We start from the raw sequence: 24,190 nt of genomic DNA on the forward strand, positions 1-24,190 counted from the left end.
TATTTATAAGTAGTAGTGTAATCTTAGATGAAGTACTGATTGATAGATGACAAACTATATGTGGTGCTGAAGTTGTAGTAGTAGTTTTTTCTAAAACATTGTGGTTTACAAATTCACAGAATTTTAACCTTATATATTTTTAATGCTCTTATTCTGTTTTTAGCAGGAAATGAACTGATCACGTATTAGCTGAAATGTCACTGTGTTTATAAATTAAGTTTTTTTTTCCCCCTCTTTACATGGACGGTTTGGCCTGCTGCTGATCTAAACAGAAGGTATGTTGGTCAATACATATTATTGTATATGTTACACATTGATATGCATTTTTTTACAATTGGGTGTTCGTGAAACGTCATGGTGGCACACCAAGTTTTCGATTGTTTGCCATGAAGTACGAAGCTGCTGTAACTGGAAGTGTGTTCGTGTGTGTGTGTGTGTTCGTGTGTGTGTGTGTGTGTGTGTGTGTGTGTGTGTGTACATGTGTACAGTGGTACAGCTCCTTTGGCCTGCCTGGTCACCATGCTGCATTCCCAAGTGAGAGGGGATCGAGTCAAGAACAGCATCTTCTTCAAGCTACCTGGACGAATGAGTCTTTTTACTCTCAAGGTACTGAATCAACAATTCCCAAAATAATATTCTCCCAAATTCTGATGCAACTCTCAGCTTGTGTTCGTTATATTCACAGTGGTGAATCTTTGCTACAAAAGTACTTGCTCACTGACTTATTACTAAATATTTGTACTAGTAGCTCCTGAAGTGCTCCACTTTTTTCCTAAACACCTGATGTTTTGATTGTTTAAAATTCTTCTTTGCACTGTTGGATTTGACAGCGTACATTATGCCTGCGGAGAATACTGTTATTAAGAAGGGCATCGCCTACTCTGCACTCTTTTGCTCTGTAGAAAAACGCTCCCCAGTGGACAAAGGCAACCTCGGAGTCAGAGACACCATCAGAGCTGGCTGGGGGTACGACACCCCCAGCTTCCAGCAGCAGCACCCCGGCAGCAGGCTCAGCCGTGGCCCCAGTTGGTCCCACTGAGGCCACTGAACAGGAGAGCTGCGACTCCACTGAGACTACTGCTGCTGCCAGTGTGGACAATGATGGTAACATCATTAAGCCATGTGCTGGTCACCTCTTAGTGTGCATACCACATCCAGGGCTCTAGACTAACTTTTTGCCATGGGCGTACCGGTACGCCTAACTTTAAAAAGTTAGGCGTTCGGCACAAAAGTTAGGCGCACACAAATTTTATAATTTATACAATAGAATGTGTTTTTCTGGATACACTGTGCTTTTTCAGCTTTCAAAGATTGATGACACCGTGTCAGAGCACTGGCTATGAATTTCAGAAGGATCAGGCCTTAACTTAACAGAAAAGTTAGCAATAGTTCTTTTCCTATTACAGCTACATCCACTTCTGTCGTGCCTAGGCTGCTCACTAGGGCTGGGTATCATCACTGATTTCTATAATCCATTCGATTCGATTCAACTTAGCCTCAGACAGTCAGAAATATTATAATTCTGATCATTTATCAGTACTGACTTCATCAGAATTGTGAACATCACAGCAGATGCCTTTGTGTGAAAGTAACTGAGAATAAAACAGAAAAACATGAAGGAGATTTTCCTGGTCTGGCTTTTTATAGCAGATAACCTTAAAAATATTCTACAATGTTCTGCATATAAAGTTTAAATTTCTTCAGTATTGAATAACAGAAAAAATGGACTTTCTTGTCCGAGGTCATTTAAGTGAAGAAAAGAAAAAGACAGCAGCCACAGCGCTGTAAACAACGGTAGACTGGTGGGTAATAAGCAAATGAATAATACAGAAAACAGAGATTGGAGACGGGAAACTGTTCTTGAAGTACAGAGAGAGATAGAGAGAGAGCTAGCTGTGCATGAAGCATTGTAATAGTGCATTTTAATAGTCGTGGAAGCAAAACAGCAAAATTCATGACGACATTGATCAAATGTGAAGCGCAGTTTGCTGCTTCTTTTGCTGCTGGCTCGGTGAATTTTGGTTGGAGAGACAAAACCTGCAGCTCAGAATCAGCGCAAAAAGACGTAAACACAGCGCGGACCGGACGCATCAGCATCGCTAAGCTCCGACAGCGTGTCCGTCTACGGGCCGTCGGGTGAGAAAGCCGAGAAAGACAAAGCTGATTCTGATGCGTCGATCCGCTCTGTGTTTACGTCTTTGTGTGGAATCCGTGTACCTGCTCTCATTTGCTGTTTGGTTGTTGTTGAAATGGTTTTGTGAGCTTTAATCTGAGAATCTGGCGTTTCTGGCAAAACACAGTTATATTTAAAAGTCGATTCAGGATTTAATGAATTGATATCGCTTTATTCAAGCTACTCACCTCCCACTTCCACCTGCACTTTCAACTGGACCACGGCCAATCAGAGAGGTCCCGCCCTGACCATCTCTGATTGGTTTAGTCCACGATAGGGGCATAATGTGTGTCTGTTGTTGACCACAGGGAAGGTTGCAGATTTATTTATTTATTTATTTATTTATTTATTTTTGGCTACCTGTTCAGGTAGCCAAAAAAAAAAAAAAAAAAAAAAAAAAGTTGGTCGCACAGGTGCAACCAATTTTTTTTTTTTTTTTTTTTTTGCAGTCGCACCACTGAAAAATTTGGTCGCATTTGCGACCAAATTGGTCGCACTCTAGAGCCCTGACATCCCTTTGTCTTTTCCTTAATGATGCTATGCAGTCATTCTGTTAGTCTAGTTGTTTGCAGCTCCACCTCAGCAGTGGTGCTTTGCTAGTCAGAGAGCTAAAACAAAAGGTAAACAGTAAATGATGGCAGGATAGTGTCCTGTATACTGAACTGCATATCAGTAAGACGTACCAATTTAGCACATTTATATTCTCAGATGTGTTCGTTACATTGAATTAATTAGGATGTCCGAGTCTGATGTGGCCTTACAGATAAAAAGTGTCTGTCACTCCAGACCAGACCATGTAAATCATGAAGATGACTTGATTCCTTGGCCCCTGTTATGCAGCAGCCAGCAGTAAACACAAGCCCAATGTTTTCCATCAATCAATAAAAACTTTGTTTTATAAATATGGGGGAGTCTGGGCAGTGGGCTACCAGAACTTAAATAATTTTGCACATTTATCATGTAAAAACACTGACATGCACTGTTATATTAAGTTATATTAAGATCTGTCAGGGATTAAATGTGTAGTTACAGTTCTTTTCTTTTTTTTCTTTTTTCTGTCTTATCTCCTGGTCAGTATTACTCTGTGATGCAGTGCCTGTCCTCTGTTTGTTTTCCTGGGGCATTCAAACTATTTGAAACATTGTTTCTGATATTTTGTAATCAAAGCTGAGAAATGTAAATGAAATGAGAATCCCCTTTGAGGCTCAGTGCAATAACACTTCCCAGAGAACTGCATGTGGGTTGACTTGATTCATTTATAAATGTGCATAAGAGTCAAAACCACAAGATCTGTTGACAGAACTGTACAAAGACGCTTTTATGTACTTTATTTATTTTAAAGTAACCATTTTACTAGACTGAAAACAATAATGGTGTCATTAATAGAGATTAAGGTCAAATTTGTCAATATTGGGTAGAAGCCACAAATAAGCTTGAGTTTGGGTAGAAGCCATTTCATCGTCTTAGTTAAGACGTAAAAAATGTAAGTTCTTTGCTACTTGCGGCTGCACTCCCACCTTGTAAATGTTAAGTGTATCTGCTGTTTGCAAACATGTGGAATAGTGATTATTTTTCTTTGGCTTGAAGCTTCGGTTGATGAGAGTTCATCCAGCGCCTCCTGCTCCGTGGAGCTACAGGCTCCCAGCAGCCAGCCTCAGACTCGCCTCAGCAGGTCAGCAGGACAGCAGGGTCGCACTGACACACAGCAGACCCAGCACGCGCAGACCAGACTGAGCCGCTCAAGACAGGTAGGGCCCTGCATGACACTATTTGTGGCTCCATGTCTAAAAAGAAATGTGATGTGTTTACTAGTCACACTTTTTAAGCAATCTGCAATGTCATGCTGTACGGTACTTATACTGTGCTGCTGCCTAATTGTGTGTAACATAGATATACAACACTTCATTCAGTCATTTCAGAATCATTTTTTATATAGCAGAATTAAAAGTAATGTATATAATTTAGCTAAGAAGGTAGACCAGTTTATCTACTAAACAAAAGCCTGGTGGTGTGATTCCAGTCTGCATACCAAATCCAAAGCCTTGAGCAAGGTACTAACCCCAAGGTACTATCAAGAGTGTAAATGTTGGCTAGAAAAAGTTGGTGTGAAGCATGTTGTGTGAAGAGTGCTCAGCTAGAATAGAAAAGCACTATATAGGAAATGCTCCTTTTACCGTTTGGCTTATTTTGCAAAAAATTAAAAACATTTAAAACTGTTGAGTAGGGCTGCCACAAACGATTATTTTGATAGTAGACTAGTCACCGATTATTTTTGTGATTAGTCAACTAATCAGATCATGCATCCATTGGACGTTAAACACACAGCTTATTGCACCAGCATGCGTCTGCTCTTATATGACTATCATTACATTAAACACTTCAAGCTGTAAGCTATGTGCTAACTAAAAATAAAGACAAGATGATAGTTTATTAAAGTTTTAATGAAATTTGCAGATGGTCTCGGTGGAGTTTAATAAACTCGGCCGTCTGTTCTTTCTATGTAAAATATAACAGGACACTGGAGTAAACTCTCGACCATCTCACACTTCTGTTTAATCAGTTCTTATATATCATGTTTAACCTGAGTAGCGAAAGACTGCGGGGGGTTTGAAAATGATGTGCCAGGAGTTCGCTGTTCTCGCCAGCTCTAGTGAGCCTTGAACCCTCTAGCTATCGAGCTGGTGGATAACAGACGTCTCTGAAAACATCGGAGCACTTTTACAAATATGTGATGTCTTGATAAACCGAGCAGATATTTCTGTCTTCGAATTTTGACATGCTTCGCTGCATCCCTGTAATGTAATTGGCCTACAAATGCGGCCTCTGAAGGATGCTGCCGCTGAATTTTCTTCTTATTCGGGGTTTAACGGCAGCTGGTATCCCTGGACATGCAGTGCTGCCATCTTCTGTTTCAGTCCGTTATTACACTCTTAAATCCTACTACTTATTCATGCGTCTTTCGGGATCTTACAAAGCTTCAAACGACGCGTCGATTATGAAATTACCGTATTTCCCGGACTACAAAGCGCACCTAAATATTAGCCGCACAAGCTAAAATCAGGGGAAAATCCTGATGTGTACATACATTAGCCGCACCTGACTAAAAGCCGCAGGTGTTTCAATGTTGACTTATCATATGCAAGAGAATATGCACAAAGGGAATTGTCAGGAAAGAGATGGCTGTTTGGAGACATCACTTTTATTAATATTTTGAAAAACAAGTTATGGGTACATATTTGCACATGTAGTACATAACAGTAGCCTACAGCACACCAGAAAAATAGATTCGGACTACCTTTTAGGCTCAGGTGCAGTGACACAGCTTTAACAAGAAGAAAAGTCAGTCATTCACCACCATCTTTCTCTTCTTCCTGCGCACTAAAACCACCAAAGTCCTCTTCTCCAGTGTCGGATACAAACAGGCTCAGGATGGTTTCGTCATCCACTCTCCGCTTCTCTCCTTCGTTGTCACTTTCAAAACCAAAGAAATCCTCATTGTCAGTGTCAGAGTCGAAAACCCTCAGAAGGGCCGTGGCGGTGTCATCCTCACCATCATGCAGCAGTCCAGCCCTTCAAAATCCGTTGGTGATCGTGGATGTTTTCACACTTTTCCACGCTGTCAGAATCCACCGGTGGAGTTGGGCATAACTTGCTTTTCGCAAGTTTATCGCCGCTCATCATCCACGCCTCCCGCTGAACGCGTACCGCTACTTTGAAGTTTGTTTTTCGCGCTACTTCGTACAGCACTACGTTGCCTGGCGGACGGACATCAAATTCAAATTCAAATTTTATTTGTCACGTACACAGTCATACACAGTACGATATGTAGTGAAATGCTTGGACAACTGCTCGTGACCTAAAGAAAACAAAAAAGGAAAGGCTATGAATAAGATAGGAAATAAATATGAAAAATTAAAAAGGGTAAATTTAACTAGGAAGGAATAAAATATAAATTAAGGTTAAAAATGAAATAACTGTACAACACAAATTAGAATGAAGGGTAAATTTAACTGGGAAGAATAAGATAAAATATATAAATTAAAGTTGAAAATAAAATAACTGTACAACAAAATACACAATACACAATATAGAACTATATAAGAATGTATGAAGAAATCTAAATCTAAATAAATATATACACAATAACAGCAGCTGTACAAGTATTAACTGGAAATGAAGAATATAGTGACCAGTGTTGTGCAAAACCAAAGTCCAGAAAGTCCAGTGTGTGTGTAAGAACCATATGTGTGGGTCAGTACTGTGTGGTGGTGTGATTGAGAGACCGTATCGCCTGCGGGAAGAAGCTCCTCCTCAGTCTCTCTGTGTTGGTCTTCAGGGAGCGGAATCGCTTTCCTGACCTCAACAGAGAGAACAGTCTGTTGTTGGGATGGCTGAGGTCCTTCACGATCTTCCTGGCCTTGGTCCAGCACCGCCTGCTGTAGATTGAGTGCAGGTCAGGGAGCTCGGAGCGGATGGTGCGCTCAGCTGACCGCACAACCCTCTGTAGAGCTCGTCTGTCCTGCATGGTGCTGTTCCCGAACCAGGTTAAGATGTTTCCCGCCAGGATGCTCTCTATGGTGCACGAGTAAAAGTTCCTGAGCACCTTGGAGGGCAGTTGGAAGTCTCTCAAGCGTCTGAGGTGGTAGAGACGCTGTCGGGCCTTTTTCACCACGGTGTTGATGTGACAGGACCATGACAGGTCCTGCGTGATGTGAACTCCGAGGTATTTGAAGCTGTCCACTCTCTCCACTGGGCACTCGTTGATGACGGGGGTCTGGTAGTTCCTCTCCTGCTTAGTGCTGAAGTCCACTATCAGCTCCTTTGTCTTACTGACGTTTAGAAGGAGGTTGTTCCTCTGGCACCAGTTCTCCAGATTCCTAATCTCCTTCACGTAGGCACATGTGACTAACATACCACTCTTGAACCCCGATCCTTCCGCCAGGCAACGTAGTGCCGTACAACAGCGGAACACACAAAACAAATCGTCTTACGATATGACAAAAATCATGGACAATCCATAGAAAAGCCGCACCTGACTAAAAGCCGCAGGGTTCAAAGCTTGTGCAAAAAGTAGCGGCTTATAGCCCGACAATTACGGTAGTCGTTAACGATTTTAATACTCGACGTAATCGCGACTAGTCGACTAATTGTGGCAGCCCTGCTGTTGAGCATAGTTCTTACTGTGTTACGTAATTGAGGTTAGTTTTATTTTAATTTTAGTTTTATTTCTATAGTTCACAACACCAGTTTTCTCAGCAGTCTGAGAACGAAATGCTCTTTTGGGGTGATGCGGTACTATGAGGGCTATGATCAAACTTGACCATTTAGTTTTTTGAGATGACAGATTATATTTATATCATCAGAGTTTATTTAATTCTGCGTTTAGCAGGGAGCCGATAGAACTGATGTAATGTGCCAGAGCTATAGTCCGCCTCACTGTTGCGACTGAATCTCTTGAAGGCTTTTCACTCAGCTTTTAGAACAGTCCTACATCAACGTTCAACTATAAAATGAAACATTTCAAGAATTCTCCATTTAGACAAGGAAACATACCAGTCAAAAGTTTGGACACACATTCTCATTTAATGGTTTTTCTTTATTTTTACTTTACTTCTCCTTGCTACATTGAAAACACATACTGGAGACATCAAATACATGAAGCAAGATATATGGAGTTATGTAGCAAAGGTTCCTCAAAGTAGCCGCCCTTTGCTTTGTTGACAGTGCTGCAAACCCTCGGCCTTCTCTCAGTGAGCTTCATGATGTCGTCACCTGAAATGGTTTCACTTCACAGGTGTGCCTTGTCAGGGTTCATTGTTTGTTGAATTTCTAAGACCTTGAATCCGCAGTTGAAAAAACCATCAAGCGTTATGATGAAACTGGCTCACATGAGGACTGTCCCATGAAAGAAAGACCCAGAGTCACCTCTGCTGCTGAGGATTAAAATTCATCAGAGTCACCAGCCTCAGAAATCACAAGTTAACAACAGCTCAGATTAGAGCCCAGATAAATGCCAAACAGAGCTCCAGTAGCAGACTGGAACGTCTTTTTTTGTTTACTACATAATTCCATATGTGTTCATTCATAATCTTGATGCCTTCAGTGAGAATATGCAGTGCGATATGTGAAATTTTTCCAACCGACAATCGTCAGTCCATTAACCGAGGATAGGCAACATATTCACGCAGGTGACTTTTTGATGGACAGAGCAATTAATTTTTTATCTGTTGTTTGGTCGAGTGTGTAAGACAGATAAATACTGGAACGGCATGTAAACATGGTTCCCTCCCCATCATTGTGTGGGGTGTTTTATTTTTTTTATTTTTATTTTTTATTTAAATAAAATATTTTTTTTCTTACCATAGGCTACTGCCTTTCTTTCTTTCTGTTATGAGTTTGAGTATTATTATTTATTTTTTCCGTTAACTGCTTCTCTTGGCTTCCACCAACATTATTAGCCAACTTACTCATGGGCAAATAAATAAACCGCTCTTGTAAAAACGATCGGTGAAAGGCTCAGCCTATTGTCAATGGTCGATATATTAGTGTAATCGCCCAACCTTAGTAAATAGTCATGAACATAAAGAAAAAACATTAGATGAGAAGGTGCGCTCACAAAGTGGGCTTTAATAAGCCAAACTAAATCAAATGTGACTTACTAAGTAGTCAGGTACAAGCGAACAGTTACATTATTCCACTAGTAACAGCACTTCTGCATATGTCTGCCGTTTGTTTTCTACAGTCAGGAAGGCAGAGGAAGAAAGCTGTTATGATGCCTCGCGTCGTCCTCACCCCTCTTAAGGTGAATGGAGAGCATGTCCCCTCAGGTAAGAGCCTCTCTTGAATTCTCACACAGAATCAAGAAAAACACCCATTGCAAAAGTTGGAATACAGACTGTTGGCCATCCTGATCCAAGAGATATCAGTGTTATTGAAATTCATACTCATTGCCAACAGAATCATGTAAAATATACTGAAAAAAATTCAAGGTTTGATTCACCAGCCATCATATGCTGGATTGTACCAGTGTACCGGTCATAAATGTATGCATGAAGAGTCATATTTTTAAACTTGTTGATTTGTTGTTACACACCAGGGCTGGTACCTGGAAGCTTGTGCTAAGAAAGGTGTTTATGAGCAGTGCATGACTTTGTTGCTTTGCAGCTGAACTACAGCATCTGTCTACATCATCTTGAGTTAAAAGTTTTCTGGGGGGTTTGTCATGAATAGGTCCCATGAAGCGGAGTCGGGGAGGGGTGGATGTAGACTTTGAAACGCCAGGCTCCATCCTGGTCAACACCAACATCAGAGCTCTCATCAATACGCGGACATTCTTAGCTTTCCCGGTACACTCACAACAGCAGCTGCTGCAGCTGCTGCCTGAGGTGGACCGACAAGTAAGCGGTCTTTCTATTCTTTATTCCAGTTTATGTTTACTGTAATATTATATGTGCCAATATCTAGCACAGGGCAAATGAGAAACGAATTAAACTGATATTTTTAACACTTACTGCAGGGAGGAAGAAAAAAAGAGAATTTTGAGCTTGTAGATTTTTGATGTACAGCAGTAATTTCAGTAGTGCGCAGCGGTGTGCCTGCTCTGCTACAGACTTTTTGTATTCTTGGAATAATGAAATTTTAAATTCCTTATACAGTTATTTTATATGTGTACTTAAACGTTTTTAGTGTTGTACTTAGGGCACCAAACACTCAACTGTGTACTCATCACTTGACTTGTTGTCTCACGTCATTTTGTCTCTGGTTGTAGATTGGACCTGATGGCATGGCCAGACTGAGCAGTTCAGCTCTTAACAATGAATTTTTTACTCACGCCTCCCAGAGCTGGAAAGAGAGGCTGGGTGATGGTAAGTTTCTGGTCATTCATAGACAGATTGCCATGCTTTACTGACTTCATCACTGTTCTTCAATAGGGTTTGACATAATCAGTGGCCCAATGCCCCAGAGCCAGTAAAACAAGATTGTTAGGCAAGTTGTTGGCCATCTGCTGTTTGCTCCAGTGGCCATGTTTCCACCTATTGCAATTCCACAACTTCCTGTCTAAAAGGAATCCTCACTCACACGTAGTTTCTTCTTCAATTTAGTATGAAAGAAATAGAGACTTCTTAGTGACTGTGAAAACAGGATAAAAGATCTTCAATGAATTTATACGCTTTATACAACATACCTCATTCACCTGTTCATAAAATACTTTTTCTGTGCCTGAGCATTTTGGATCTAACATTCACACACTTTCTTATTTCACTGAAGGCATGCAAATCAGTTGGTGTTTGGTTCATATTCTGTCTCTCTCCATTTAAATGAAACTACCATAAAAATTAGAGACTGTTCATTTCTACAGACATGAGCAAACTTACAAATTCAGCGGGGGATCAGATCATTATTTCCCCCACCGTGTGAATATACAAAATTAGAGATAGAAAATTAAACTACCTAGCAGTTTATACGGTATTTAAATGCCCGTGAAAATCTGCAAATCACTTTTCACTAATTGAGGCCATTTTATGTGCATAAAAATTCCCTCAAGCATGACTTTAGTGAATAGGTCTATTGAGGTTTATGGTTAAAAAAAAAAAAAAAAAAGTTGAGATTTTCTGAAGCATTCCTATGACTACTAACACCTTTTTGACTAAAAATGCTAAATCCTTGACATGTGTTTGATCTGTTTAGGTGAGTTCACCCATGAGATGCAAGTGCGTTTCCGACAGGAAATGGAGAAAGAGAAGAAGGTAGAGGTGTGGAAGGAGAAGTTTTTTGAAGAGTATCATGGGCAAAAGTAAGAGCCAAATCATTTCATCTAAATTTAATGTATTGTTCACGTTTCAGTATTATTGCTAGACATGTAGTATCCTTTTAACTGAAAATGTTTATATTTCTGCCCATACTGTTACATGTAATTGAGACATCAGCCTACAATAGCTTACATGTTATGTTCAGTCTGGTATTCACTGTGTGCTAAATTGTGTTGCTGTGTACTTGTAGGTCTGGCCTAACACAAGAAGAGTCACTAAAGCTTACCATGAGTGAAGCCAGCGAAGTTGCAGCTAGTGTGCTAGACAGTGATGTGACTGTGGTGGCAACCGGTGCCCCCAAAAGACGCAGCGTAGGTCGGCGGAGGCGAGATGGTAGGATGAGGAGACGTACGCGAGCTGACCTGCGCCGGAGGGCTCGCAGAACCATCTGCAAGACCACTCCATCCCTGCAGTCTGCAGAAGCAGCTGAGGCCAATGCAGCTGTGGATATTTCAGCAGTTTCTGTTGGCTCTCCCATGTCCGAAAACACAGTGGTTCAGGGAGAGGTAGTGCTGCAGACCGACTGTGGGGTGGAGCTCCCAGATGAGAGTGGTTTTACAGAGCCAAAGCCTTCTCCCATTCCAGAGCCAGTCACATTGCCACCCCCCACACCTGTTCCAACTCCCAGCCCCAGCCCAGCTTCAACCAGCGCTAATGAAGAGCATGAAGTCGCTGCTCGCTTGCTCCCCGAAGAGAGTGCACCTGTGTTGGCTTCCACCACTTCTCCATCCTCGTCCTCGTCCTCCTCCTCTTCATCTGCCTCTTCACCTGTTTCTTCACCATCTTCACCTTCTGATAGACAGGGGACATTTGTTGGAGTCCTGGACTCTTCTTCATCCTCCTCAGCCTCCTCAAGTGCTGCAGTTGCTGCAGATCCCCTGGACGATACCGCTTCTGTGATCACCTCCATCACAGGAGGAACTGCCACCAGCAGCCGTGAGAGCAGCCCATCTGTTAGTCCAGCTGCCACCCCTCTGCCCAGCACCCAGCTGAAAGAACAGAAGAGAAGGCCAGATGAGACTGAAGCCTTTTCTAGCTTCCCCGAAAAGAGGCCACGGCTTGACGACCGTCAGTCCTTTCGTACCACAATTGACAGTGTGTGTTCAGAAAAGCCGCAGCCGACAACAGAAGAACCCAAGGTGCCACCTATCCGGGTAAGTGTTAGTGAAATAATCCAGAAAGGTCCAGGATTACTTTCTGTCACACACAGTTCTTGGTGCACAAAGACAAGTAGTCTGTATAGATGAATGGATAGCTGCTTGTTATCAGATAAATTTTGACTTGCTGTCCCTGTGTTTGTTTCTCAGATTCAACTGTCCAGAATCAAACCTCCCTGGGTCAAAGGGCACCCCACCTACCAGATCTGTCCCCGGATCGTGCCGCCCGGCGAAGGCTCGCGCCGGTCGGGGACAGGGGGTGCGCGCACCTTGGCGGACATCAAAGCCCGTGCACAACAAGCCCGTGCCCAGCGCGAGGCCGCTGCTGCTGTTGCAGCCTCTGCCGACGGGACAAGCCCGGCCAGGGTCAGGCTGCGGCCTGGTGCTGGGCTACCGGATAGCAGCAATGGAAGACGATCGCGAGAGCATCCAGGACCTATCGAGCCCGGAGGAGGAGGAGGAGGTGGAGAAGAAGAAAGTGAAAATGGAAATGAAACAAGGGGAAGTAGTGGGATGGAAGAGCAGGGATCGTCTTCAGGCACTAATTCGTCTGGAACACAACTACAGCTTCTTAATGTAGAGCCTACATCTGAGCCTTCCCCTTCATTGTCCACTACCTCAACCTCCATGTCCTTGGAGCCCCCACAGACGCCAAGTCCTCAGCAAGCGGAACCAGTTGGGGGGGCAGATGGACAGTTAATTGAAGCAACCACAGCTAGTATCCAGAGCTCCTCCAACGGACTCACAGATGGGGCTGCCTCACTTTCTTCAGAGCCTGATGTGTCTGAGTCACCAGCCATGCAGTCTGCCAGAGAAAGCCAGGTAGTTGAAACTGGTGGCAGTGCCCCTACAGAGAGCGCAACTGTTGGTTGTGAAAAACCTTCATTAGCACAAACCTCTATCCCAGATTCCCTTCCGAGGTTTGGGGCTCAGGGTGTGGATGTTATTCAGACGCTGGCCAGTTCTTGTCATGCCAAGGACCAGGAGCAAGGGAAGGAGGCTGGATTGGGTAGTGTTATCCAGCATGGTTCTCACCATGTTGACCCCCAGGAGGCATTCTCCCGTACAGCCACTGAGAGACAGCGATCAGATGGATCTTCACCCCAACATGTGGATTCCTCTAGTGCTGAGAAAGATGAGGCTGGCACATATAGCGACTCAACAGAAACCGCTTCAGACTGTGAGAATGAAAGCCAGGAGGAAGAGCAGCAGCCTGGCCACGAATGGTGTCCTCAATTGAACACTCAGAGAAATGGCCAGCTGGTGATTTGTAGCCCTCCTCAGAAACAACAACCGGTCATCCAGACCCACATGACTAGCCGCCACGGCCAGACCGTCATTCAGCCTTGCTTCCCCAGCAGCATGACTCAGCCACAACACAGCCGTATCCATTCACAAGACTCTAATGCTCTGTCTGCACCCCTGCCACAAGGGCTAAGGGACACAACTGTTGTTAAAACTGAGTCTGGAGATGACTGTAGAGACTCCAGACTGAGCTCTGAAGAGGAGTGTCGTGGAGCTTTAAAGTCTCCTGCCACTCACTCAAATGCTGCATCTGCCTCCAAAAGACTGGCCAGTTCAGTCAGACTTGTGTCCAGTGTGGAGGCCAACAACCCTTTGGTCACTCAGTTACTTCAGGGCAGCCTGCCTCTGGAAAAAGTTCTACCCTTACACTCTGCCAACAGACTGGAGATTAGCAGATTACCAGGAACCCTGCCCAGGCCACCAGCAGCAAGAACCCCAGGGACTCGTAACAGGCCTGAGGTTTCAGCCAAATCTTCAAGCCCAGAGCTGACTACTCCAGTCCAGATCCATAAGTCCCCAACATCCCGCCCAGTTTCCTGTCTGATGGAAGCCCCAGCTGTACCGCAGTATCAGTCCTCCCAGGCCCCTGGAGCTGTTCCAGTCATCACCCCTCTGCCACCCTCCTCCAGCGGTTTATTGTCCTCCAGAGGTAAGCAAGACCTCATGCCTGGGTCTGCTGTGGAGTCTGCAGTTATCAAAGAGTCTCATGGTCAGCAGCCTTCCCAGGGAGCCACTCCAGACAGGCCTCAGTCAGCCCATCGGACCATGTGCAATGGACCCTCTCCTCCTCACGCAGACCCCTGCCCAACAGAGGTGATACCTTGTATTAAGATTAACTGGCGTCCCCCACAATCTCAGCTTCCTCACTCTCTGCAACAACCCCCGTCTCCTGCACCTACTGTAAAGAACGAAGTTGGTGCACGACCCTCTTGTCAAGCTATTGCCAAATCCTCACTCAGTGTACCCTTAAGTGTTACCAAAAAGGAACCTGGGAACTCTGTCGATGGCTATCTAAGCGGCGGGGCAATAGAAGGACTCATCAACATGGAGTTTACTTTGGCCAGGATGGCAAAGAAAGATCACAGCAAAGCTCCCTACTCCTCTGGCTCTCCCTCTTCTTCCTGTTCTCCCTCACCCTCCGCTCCCTCCCTTCCCTTCCATCTTTATGGGAAGCTCCCCAAGCAGGGTGGAGGAGTTGGAGGGGTAAGCTACACAGCCAATGTTTCAGTGATGGACAACAGCAGTTTCTCCCGGAGCATGGCAGACAGTGTGCTGCAGCTGCACCCCCGCTTGGGTCCCAGCCAGACTACCCTCAGCATTCAGGCCTTTACTGACAGTACGGCAGAGGAAGTGGCACTCAAGTGCTCGTGCCGCCTCAAAGCCATGATCATGTGCCAAGGCTGTGGTGCCTTCTGCCATGATGATTGCATCGGGCCCTCCAAACTCTGTGTGTCATGTCTGGTGGTCAGATAGTATGCTGAAGTTTCAGTGCACTGTAGAACTGCTGTTTGTATAGTGTGAGCAGCAGGGCCGCAGCTTTCAGAGTGTTGCCAGAAACCTAAGTATGGTAGAGAACACAGGAGAAGCCAGATGGTCAACATTTGCCTTGTAAAATATGACTGGTCTGTATTGTTGCAGATTTCCTGTTTTTGTTTGAGCTGTACTGATTGTTATTGTTGTTGTTGTTATTATTATTAATTATTATTATTATTATCATTATTATTATTATTGTGCATTGGGGCATGATTGATTGTAAATTGTGCCTTTTTTTTTCTCCTCAAAAACATTTACCTCATCTTATCTTGCTCCACCTGTTATCATTTGGTGGCCATCATTTTTTTTGGTCCCGTTTGTCAGTCAACGGGGAATTACTGTTGTCTCTGCGCAAAGAAGTATTTTTTTAACCATTAAAATGAGTAAATGACATTGTATCACCAGTTTGTTTTTTTTGACTCATTTTATGATTCCGTTGAGTTCTAGTTTGTAGTTACAGTTAATTACCAAGAACAAATAAAGTGAACGTTATGTGCTGTTAAAATTTGAATCCTTGATAACTTTCAGAGTTTTTACCAGCAATGGGGACTGTGTTAAAATACTGCACCTGCCACGTGGCAGGAGCAGCACAGGACTGGCTGGAAGAACACAATGATTTCAGGGTATCCACGGGATGTGCCGGAACAAGCCAGAGACCGGATGCAACCAACTGCACCCTAAGGATCTGCTGCCAGCATGGAATGGGACCCTGTGCCTTGAAGTGTCAGAGCTGATTGGTGATATGAGACAGAATTTGTATTCATTTTTGTATTTTTTTTTCGCGTTAAAATAAATTGTAGGCACAGAAACTGATAAATCAGTCAGACTGTATCAGTATAAACAGCTATACACACATTTCAGTAGCTAAAGGATAACCAAGGAGTCTGCTTCATACTCCAGAGTTGGTGGTGGGTTTCTACACCGTTCTGTGCTGGGATCTGTATAATGTACTTTCTGCACTGTACATGGCCCCTAAGGTAGTGTTATTAGAAATGTTATGAGAGAACAGTGCATATGTTTTCTTTGCTATGCACATTATCCACACAATCCTGGACACTTGTTCAAGGCATCTTTCAAAGTCAAAGACCTGGAAGCATTATATCTAATGAAACAGACTATAGCATGTAGTTAAGGCTACAGTAGGTGACCCTGAATCCTCCCGTAATTGTGCTGTGGCTGCTGGGGTTTCCCATCATGTACTGAGTGTTTCTTCTTCACTCACCATGTCTTTGTACACCACTCTGCATTGAATTACTAGTTATTAATCTCTGGCTCTCTTTCAGTGTGTGTCTTTGTCCTGTCTTCTGTCCCGCACTCCCTACCAGTCACAGCAAATGGTTGCCCCTCCCTGAGCCTGGTTCTCTAAAAGTTTTTTTCCTGTTTAAAGGGGAGTTTTTTCATCGCACTTTTGACAAGTGCTTTCTTACAGGGGGCCGTTTGATTGTTTTCTCTAGTATTGTTATTGTAAGGTCTCTATCTTACAATATAAAGCACCGCAAGGCAACTGTTGTTGTGATTTGGTGCTATATAAATAAAATTTATATCAGATGGATCTGTATGTTTGATTTGGATTTTATTCCAGATAGTGTTCCTGATGCAATTTACCTGAGGATTGGGACCACTAGCTTGTGATCGCATGGGGTCAGGTTTTTGTATCTAGAATAAAATTTAAAATCCTTCTTTCGTAGGATATGATGAAACCTGATATCTTAAAGACCTTTTAGTACTGTATTACCCCGACAGAGCACTTGCTTCCTCAAATTTCTAAAAGTAGAATGTGAGGCAGAACCTTCAGCTACCAGGCTCCCAGTTTGGTTTTGGCTGAAACCCTTGCTACTTTGAAAGTCACTTGGTTATGCACAGGCACTGTGGTGGACTTTCCTTGTTGCGCTGAACATTTCTTCTCCTTTCACCTCTATTTAATCCTGATGGTTATATATGTCACTACCACACGTCATTAATGTTTGTCTCCTCTCTCTCCTTGTGTTTTGGTCTTGCATCTCTTTCCTTTTGTTTTTCTCTTAACCCACCAAAGTAGTGACAGGCTGCCCCTCTTTGAGTCTGGTTCTGCAGAAAGTCTGTTCATGTTCAAATAAAACAACAACAGAAAACAGTTATTCCTTCCCATTGTTACAAAGTGCTGCTCATGGAAGTTTTTCCGATTGTTGGGGTATCTCTCTTATATTGTATATAGTATAAAGCACCTTGAGGTGACGGTTGTTGTGAAGTGATAATGTATGAATAAAAATAAACTGAACTGAATACAAGAGAATATTGGAAGTATACTAGAATTAGTCAAGGAGCTTGGAAAGAAAAGCGTCTGGACTTTTAAGTTGCTTGAAGACGTTTCACCTCTCGTCCAAGAAGCTTCTTCAGTTCTAGGGTCAAATGGTGGAGAGTCCCAGATTTAAGCCCTATGGGAGTGTCCCCAAGAGGCTCATGGAGCCCCTTATTGATCCTCTACCTACCGGTAATCAGACGAGAGATAGATGGCAAACTGTGTTGTAAGCTGCCCCCTCTTCAAAGGTGGTTGTTCACAGTGGACATAGATGGCTTCTTTCACACCACCTGTTTTCTCTGTCCAAAATATGAACATCTTGAAAGAGTGGCCTTTGTCCTTTAGATGCAGATGGACTGCCAAGTCTTGTCCCATCAAGGTGGCTCTTCTATGTTGTGTCATGCATTTATGAAATGGATGTTTGGCCTCTCCAATGTAGAGGTCTGAGCGTTCTTCGCTATAGAGGATCAATAGGGGGTCCATGTCCCTCTTGGGGTACACTCCCATAGAGCTTAAATCTGAGACTCCACCATTTGACCTTAGAACTGAAGAAGCTTCTTGGATGAGAGCTGAAACATCTTCAAGCAAGTAAAAAGTCCAGACGCTTTTCTTTCAAAGTTCCTTAGAGTACAATGACTTGGATGACTGAGAACCTTCACAGACATATACTAGAATTACACAAAACCTTGACCACACAGGCAGTTCTAACACTGATTGTGGTTTTCCAGAACCTTTAAGAGGTTTTAGCAGTAAAAGACTGTTTTACTGCTAAAAGACCTGGAAGCATACACTCAGTCCAGTCCATATTCATTTTGGGTTGACCTTTATTTCAAGAGCAAACATAAAGACTAATCCATACACAGCCATCATTAACACATAGACAGTACAAAATAAATATTCACCATCACTTTGTTCATCATTACCAGATAAATACTGAAATATGTGCAGCTCAATTTTCCCAGTGTATTGCAATGTACTCAAAATAGCTTGTGGAAAAAAGAAAACTCATATAAACAGAAGCACAAAAGATTTTTTAGAAAATTATTAAAAAACTTTCTGTTACAAAATATTTGCACTTAAAAAGATCCCAGTGTTTTAAATAAATAATAAGATATATAAAACAATTCATAGTTGATATCTTAAAATATTTCCTCTTTGTTAAGCGGTGCAGAGGAAATGACTCCCTTCTCTTAGTTTCTGGTTAAAATCTTCTCAGGTAGCACTTTGAAATAAAATGAAATCAATAATGAATAATAAATAGTCAACATAAAAATATTACCGCAGACATGAATAAATAAGTTATTAAACCAACATTTGCAGTCGACTTAAATAGATACACAGCAATAGTAACAATGAATCTACAAACTAGTCCTGGAAGTGCAACATCACTATGCTCATATAGAATACTATCAACATTACTGAGTGGAGATGGGAAATGTTCACTAACTAAGAATCTGCTCAGCTCAGGCGGGATACTGCACTCCTTTGTTCTGTTCTCTCTGTGCCTGTCTGTGTATACCTTGAGGTGCCGTTGCTTATGGCAACAGTTTGCTTTCAGTGTGCCTTGACACGCTTTACATCCACACATCTGTTCACGCTCACACCTTTATAAAGCAACATGCAAACAGGAAACAAATGCAAAGAACAGAGGACAAAACTCCAATGAGAAAAACTCATGATACAGAGTATCTAAAGGGTTTGGAAAAAAAGATTGGTGGCGTCACCGTGATGCCCTGCCACCTGTCATCCTCCAGTTTCTCTTACACCTCGATGCCCTTTACTGCCTGATTGATGGACTCTAGCAGAGCCCGGTTCTCGGGGTTCTGGTAGCAGTCTTTGTTGGTAAACATGTGGGTCAGGGTGTCCACATAGCTGTCAAAGTTCTGCTCTGATAGTGGCTCCTGCTAAAGACACGCACGTCAAGAGAATAAAAAGGTGTAACACCCAAAACAGTGCTAGTACACAATACTACTCACATGTTTTATCTCTTAAATGTACAGTGGGGCAAAAAAGTATTTAGTCAGCCACCGATTGTGCAAGTTCCCCCACTTAAAATGATGACAGAGGTCAGTAATTTGCACCAGAGGTACACTTCAACTGTGAGAGCTAGAATGTGAAAAAAAAATCCATGAATTCACATGGTAGGATTTGTAAAGAATTTATTCGTAAATTAGGGTGGAAAATAAGTATTTGGTCACCTCAAACAAGGAAAATCTCTGGCTCTCACAGACCTGTAACGTCTTCTGTAAGAAGCTTTTCTGTCCCCCAATCGTTACCTGTATGAATGGCACCTGTTTGAACTCATCATCTGTATAAAAGACACCTGTCCACAGCCTCAAACAGTCAGACTCCAAACTCTGCCATGGCCAAGACCAAAGAGCTTTCGAAGGACACCAGGAAAAGTATTGTAGACCTGCACCAGACTGGGAAGAGTGAATCTACAATAGGCAAGCAGCTTGGTGTGAAAAAAATCAACTATGGGAGCAATCATCAGAAAATGGAAGACATACAAGACCACTGATAATCTCCCTCGATCTGGGGCTCCACGCAAGATCTCATCCCGTGGGGTCAAAATGAGAACGGTGAGCAAAGATCCCAGAACCACACGGGGGGACCTGGTGAATGACCTGCAGAGAGCTGGGACCAAAGTAACAAAGGTCACCATCAGTAACACACTACAACGGCAGGGAATCAAATCCCGCAGTGCCAGACGTGTTCCGCTGCTGAAGCCAGTGCATGTCCAGGCCCGTCTGAAGTTTGCCAGAGAGCACATGGATGATACAGCAGAGGATTGGGAGAATGTCATGTGGTCAGATGAAACCAAAGTAGAACTTTTTGGTCGTGTTTGGAGGAAGAAGAATACTGAGTTGCATCCCAAGAACACCATACCTACTATGAAGCATGGGGGTGGAAACATCATGCTATGGGGCTGTTTTTCTGCCAAGGGGACAGGACGACTGATCCATGTTAAGGACAGAATGAATGGGGCCATGTATCGCGAGATTTTGAGCCAAAACCTCCTTCCATCAGTGAGAACTTTGAAGATGAAACGAGGCTGGGTCTTCCAACATGACAATGATCCAAAACACACCGCCCGGGCAACAAAGGAGTGGCTCCGTAAGAAGCATTTGAAAGTCCTGGAGTGGCCTAGCCAGTCTCCAGACCTCTACCCCATAGAAAATCTGTGGCGGGAGTTGAAAGTCCGTGTTGCTCGGCGACAGCCCCAAAACATCACTGCTCTCGAGAAGATCTGCATGGAGGAATGGGCCAAAATACCAGCTACTGTGTGTGCAAACCTGGTAAAGACCTATAGTAAACGTTTGACCTCTGTTATTGCCAACAAAGGTTATGTTACAAAGTATTGAGTTGTATTTTTGTTATTGACCAAATACTTATTTTCCACCCTGATTTACGAATAAATTCTTTACAAATCCTACCATGTGGATTCATGGATATTTTTTTTTTTCACATTCTGTCTCTCACAGTTGAAGTGTACCTCTGGTGCAAATTACTGACCTCTGTCATCATTTTAGGTGGGGGAACTTGCACAATCGGTGGCTGACTAAATACTTTTTTGCCCCACTGTATGCTATCATTAGTTTTCTTTGAGAGAGACACTTGCATGGGGTTTAAGTTATCAGCTGCTTTAAGCTGACTGTTCTGTTGTACTATGAAGCTATGCTGTAAAAAATATTCATCGCACAGGGTTGCTTACTGACAAACATTTGATTTGGGTAAAAATGCTAATTTGGAAAAAATGAAAGAAAGGCTATTTGATCTTACTCTATAAATCTTTTCAGACTAAAGTCTTCAAGGGGTTGAACCCAAGTTGAATTTCAAGTGAAATGTTTAAAGCTGCTGAAATGAGGAAGATGCTCAGGTCTCTTTTCTTAAAAAGCAGTAATGCTTACCATGGTAGGCAGGCTGATGTTGGCTAGGCTCCGGATCAAAGCCTGACTAAGGCCAGATAGCTCCAGGAACAAGGCCTCATTCCTTTCTTCTATCTGTTTGTTCTCCTCCTCCATGCTCTTCAGGTTCTTCTCCATAGAAGAAATCTAAAGCAGAGAAGGACGCAACACATTCTTGAAGTAGCACCACCGACAGCTCGAAAACTACAAACTCAATTCCAAAACTACTGGGATGCTTGTAAAATAGAAATGAAAACAGAATGTAATGACTGGCATAAACCCATATGTTATTCACAGCATATTCATAGCTTCTTTGTTGGTTGAATGGATGGAAATGTGTTTACAGACAGTGAAACTGGGTCCGCTGTCATAGACCGGCGAGCCTGGAAGTCATTCTTGCGAATGCCTGTTTTGTGGGTGCCGGGAAAAGCGGTGTTCAAAGACATTTTTCTGGTGCTCAGTGTGAGCTGTGACAGCGTTTAAAATGCAGTTTTCTTGAAATTATGCAAGGACCTCCCCATGGTTCTCTCATCCAATTATTTTCAACTCCTGTCACCCAATCAAAGAAGAAGTAGTGCAAACAACACAAATTCATCACCTGCTAAGTGACTGCTTATGTTTATCTGTTCTGTACCAATCCTTGTCACAGTTTTTACTTGTATACTAATCCCACTATGCATTTTGATGTCTTTAAAGCATAATCAAGCAAACAAACGACAGAATGCTCTGGTGATCTTACCTTTTATCAAAATACAGTTTTGCTCCATTTAAAGTAATGCCACAGTATAATAACCCTCAATTTTAATAATATTATTCACAGCGCCTCAAGAATATTTTTGCCCTTTCAACATGCATGTGTAAAAACCTGATATGCAGTTTGGAATTAGACCTTTATGTATATATATGTACTCACATGTTAACTAAACAAAAGAGTTTGAATTTAGAGATGCCATGTGTTTGTTTGGATGTTTTCTGAACTATGATGTCAATAAGTAATTTAAAGAACAGAAAATGGGGTGGCTGTAGCTCAGGAGGGAGAGCAGGCCATCTGCTGATCAGAAGGTTGGTGTTTTGATCCCTGGCTCCCCTTACTCTGCACGCCAAATATCCTTAGGCAAGATATCAACCCCAAGTTGCTCTAATTAAAATTGCATTCATCGAAGTGAGAATGTGTGTGAATGGTAGTTAGTAAGCATGCTTGTGTAAATGGGTGTGAATGGGTGAATGTGTCATGTTGTATAAAGCGCTTTGAGTACTCTGGGAGAGTAGAAAAGCGCTATGTAAGAATCAGTCCATGTAACATTTACTATTAAACTGGAGATGCCCTTCTCAGTGTTATCAGAGTACTCTGGAAGTCTTACATGAATTTAGAACTTAATACCAGAGGGTGTGACATAACAGCATTGTATGTCACATAACTAGCAGACCTGTAATGTCCTGAAGTTATAAAAAGAAATAATCCACGTACCTTGGTTGTGGCTTCTTTCTGATACCTGTAGATACAAATCGGCTACAGTGTGTATTATCGTGACAAAAGTATAACACACTCTATGCTCCAATGTGATGTGGTGGAGGAATACAAATACCTGGACACCCATATACACAACAGAGTGAACTAGTGTAGTATTCAGCTCATTCACCAACCTTACTCATAAACCAAAATAGGACAGAAGTAACAACGCAGGCTTTGGTAAATGTACCTCTCGGAAAAAAGAAGTCTTGATAAGGCAAGACATTCCATTGTTTTCCCAACGGTCATATAAGTGAATTCTGCATGGATTCATTAAAAACAAACAAACAAAGCCTTGTCAAGATTTTAAGGTTGGCAGTGTAGTGGACATTAGCAAAACTGTATTTTGATAAAAGTTAAGGTCTCCAAAGCATTCTGTCACTTGTTTGCTTGATTATGCTTTAAAGACATCAAAATGCATAGTGGGATTAGTATACAAGTAAAAACTGTGACAAGGATTGGCACAGAACAGATAAACATAAGAAATCACTTGGCAGCAAGGTGATGAATTAGGGTGGTCTGCACTTCTTCTTTGACTTTGTGACAGGAGTTGAAAATAATTGGATGAGCGAGCCATGGGAGGGCCCTGCAACCTTCTGCATTTTAAACGGCGTCATAGCTGGCACTGAGTACTGGGGAAAAAAAATTTTTTTTCTGTCCCCGAGAATCCTGAAGTGAATGGCACTGTTTCTGAGCCATGGCACGGGCGCCAGGGCAGGAGTGCTGGGAGTGAGTGCAGCCAGGACACCTGAAGTGGGAGTGTCTGCTGATTGAGGTGGGACAGGTGTTCCGCATCACTGGGGCTCCGGCACCCTCCCCGGTCCCTGAGGGACATACAGCATCCTCGTAAGGAGTCAAGTCTTTATTGAGTGAGTTGTGACACTCGCACAGAGGAGTGTCTTTGCGTCCACTGCCATAAATGGAGGTCCCGTTTGAGCCTGTTGGCATGGATCTGGCCATTTCACTGGATGCAGTTATCACTTTGTCTTAGTTCTAGTGGTTTATGCAACGTGATACCCAGAAGTAGTGCCACTGCGCACTGCAAAGAGAGTGGTGCAGGTGCTGCTTTTTCAGGTCATTTCAGTCTGTAAAATCCATGATTTGTAAGTTCATTCATGAGAATGAACATAGTTGGGATCGCTGGTTAGACCCTCTGTTGATTGTAGGCCTCCATGGAATTTTCTCCCTTCGAGTTACTGTTCTGCAGGAAGCTACAGGGCTGCTCAACCTAATCAAATAAAACTGGGAGGAAGGTCTGAGTCCCGCTAAAAATCCAATCCATTATTATTATTATTATTATTATTATTATAAAAACGACATTCAGTATGTCCTGGACTTGTGAGCAAAGCTGCATACTTTGGTGTGATCATTTTGAGAGAATTTGCACCAGGCCCAGGAGCGGCAGCAGTGCCAGTACAACAGACAGGCTAGACTTTGGCAAATTTTCACCTGGAGATAAAGTGCTTGTTTTGCTTCCTTCTTCTCGCTTGAAATTACTTGCCAATGGGCAAGGACC

The 24,190-nt window shown here is 42.8% G+C and overlaps 2 protein-coding genes across 8 annotated transcripts in view; one reads left to right on the forward strand and one right to left on the reverse strand.

The window, feature by feature from the left end:
* Positions 1–488: 488 nt before the first annotated feature.
* On the forward strand, positions 489–17,206 carry asxl1 (ASXL transcriptional regulator 1). Its single transcript, XM_085392934.1, has 9 exons — positions 489–606; positions 903–1,104; positions 3,761–3,921; positions 8,916–9,000; positions 9,404–9,570; positions 9,942–10,038; positions 10,862–10,967; positions 11,174–12,137; positions 12,291–17,206. Exons 1-9 carry the CDS (start codon positions 520–522, stop codon positions 14,916–14,918), a joined length of 4,497 nt encoding a protein of 1,498 aa, XP_085249060.1. The 5' UTR covers positions 489–519; the 3' UTR covers positions 14,919–17,206.
* An 867-nt stretch (positions 17,207–18,073) lies between these two features.
* Positions 18,074–24,190, reverse strand: part of myt1a (myelin transcription factor 1a) — a 77,991-nt gene continuing 71,874 nt past the window's right edge. For 5 of the 7 annotated variants that reach the window (XM_085394430.1, XM_085394427.1, XM_085394424.1 and 2 more), the window contains 2 exons: positions 21,168–21,311; positions 18,074–19,160 (listed from right to left, as the gene is read on the reverse strand). In XM_085394430.1, the coding sequence (XP_085250556.1) occupies positions 19,017–19,160; positions 21,168–21,311 (288 nt within the window). In that variant the 3' untranslated portion in view covers positions 18,074–19,016. The remainder of the gene's footprint in view (positions 19,161–21,167; positions 21,312–24,190) is intronic. The other 2 variants (XM_085394429.1, XM_085394431.1) reach the window with 1 other exon arrangement.

The sequence above is a fragment of the Rhamphochromis longiceps genome, linkage group LG20 (genome assembly GCF_057381845.1).
Source record: "Rhamphochromis longiceps isolate RC_006_pf linkage group LG20, R_longiceps_female_GT1.1, whole genome shotgun sequence".
NCBI classification, from domain to species: Eukaryota; Metazoa; Chordata; class Actinopteri; order Cichliformes; family Cichlidae; genus Rhamphochromis; species Rhamphochromis longiceps.

What these genes read in the sequence shown, in the direction of transcription:
- asxl1 (XM_085392934.1), top strand. Translation starts at nt 520, where the DNA reads ATGCTGCATTCCCAAGTGAGAGGGGATCGAGTCAAGAACAGCATCTTC. An exon ending in TGAGTCTTTTTACTCTCAAG is followed by an intron (nt 607 to 902) that starts GTACTGAATCAA and finishes TTTGCTCTGTAG; the next exon opens with AAAAACGCTCCCCAGTGGAC. An exon ending in GAAGAGTATCATGGGCAAAA is followed by an intron (nt 10,968 to 11,173) that starts GTAAGAGCCAAA and finishes GTGTACTTGTAG; the next exon opens with GTCTGGCCTAACACAAGAAG.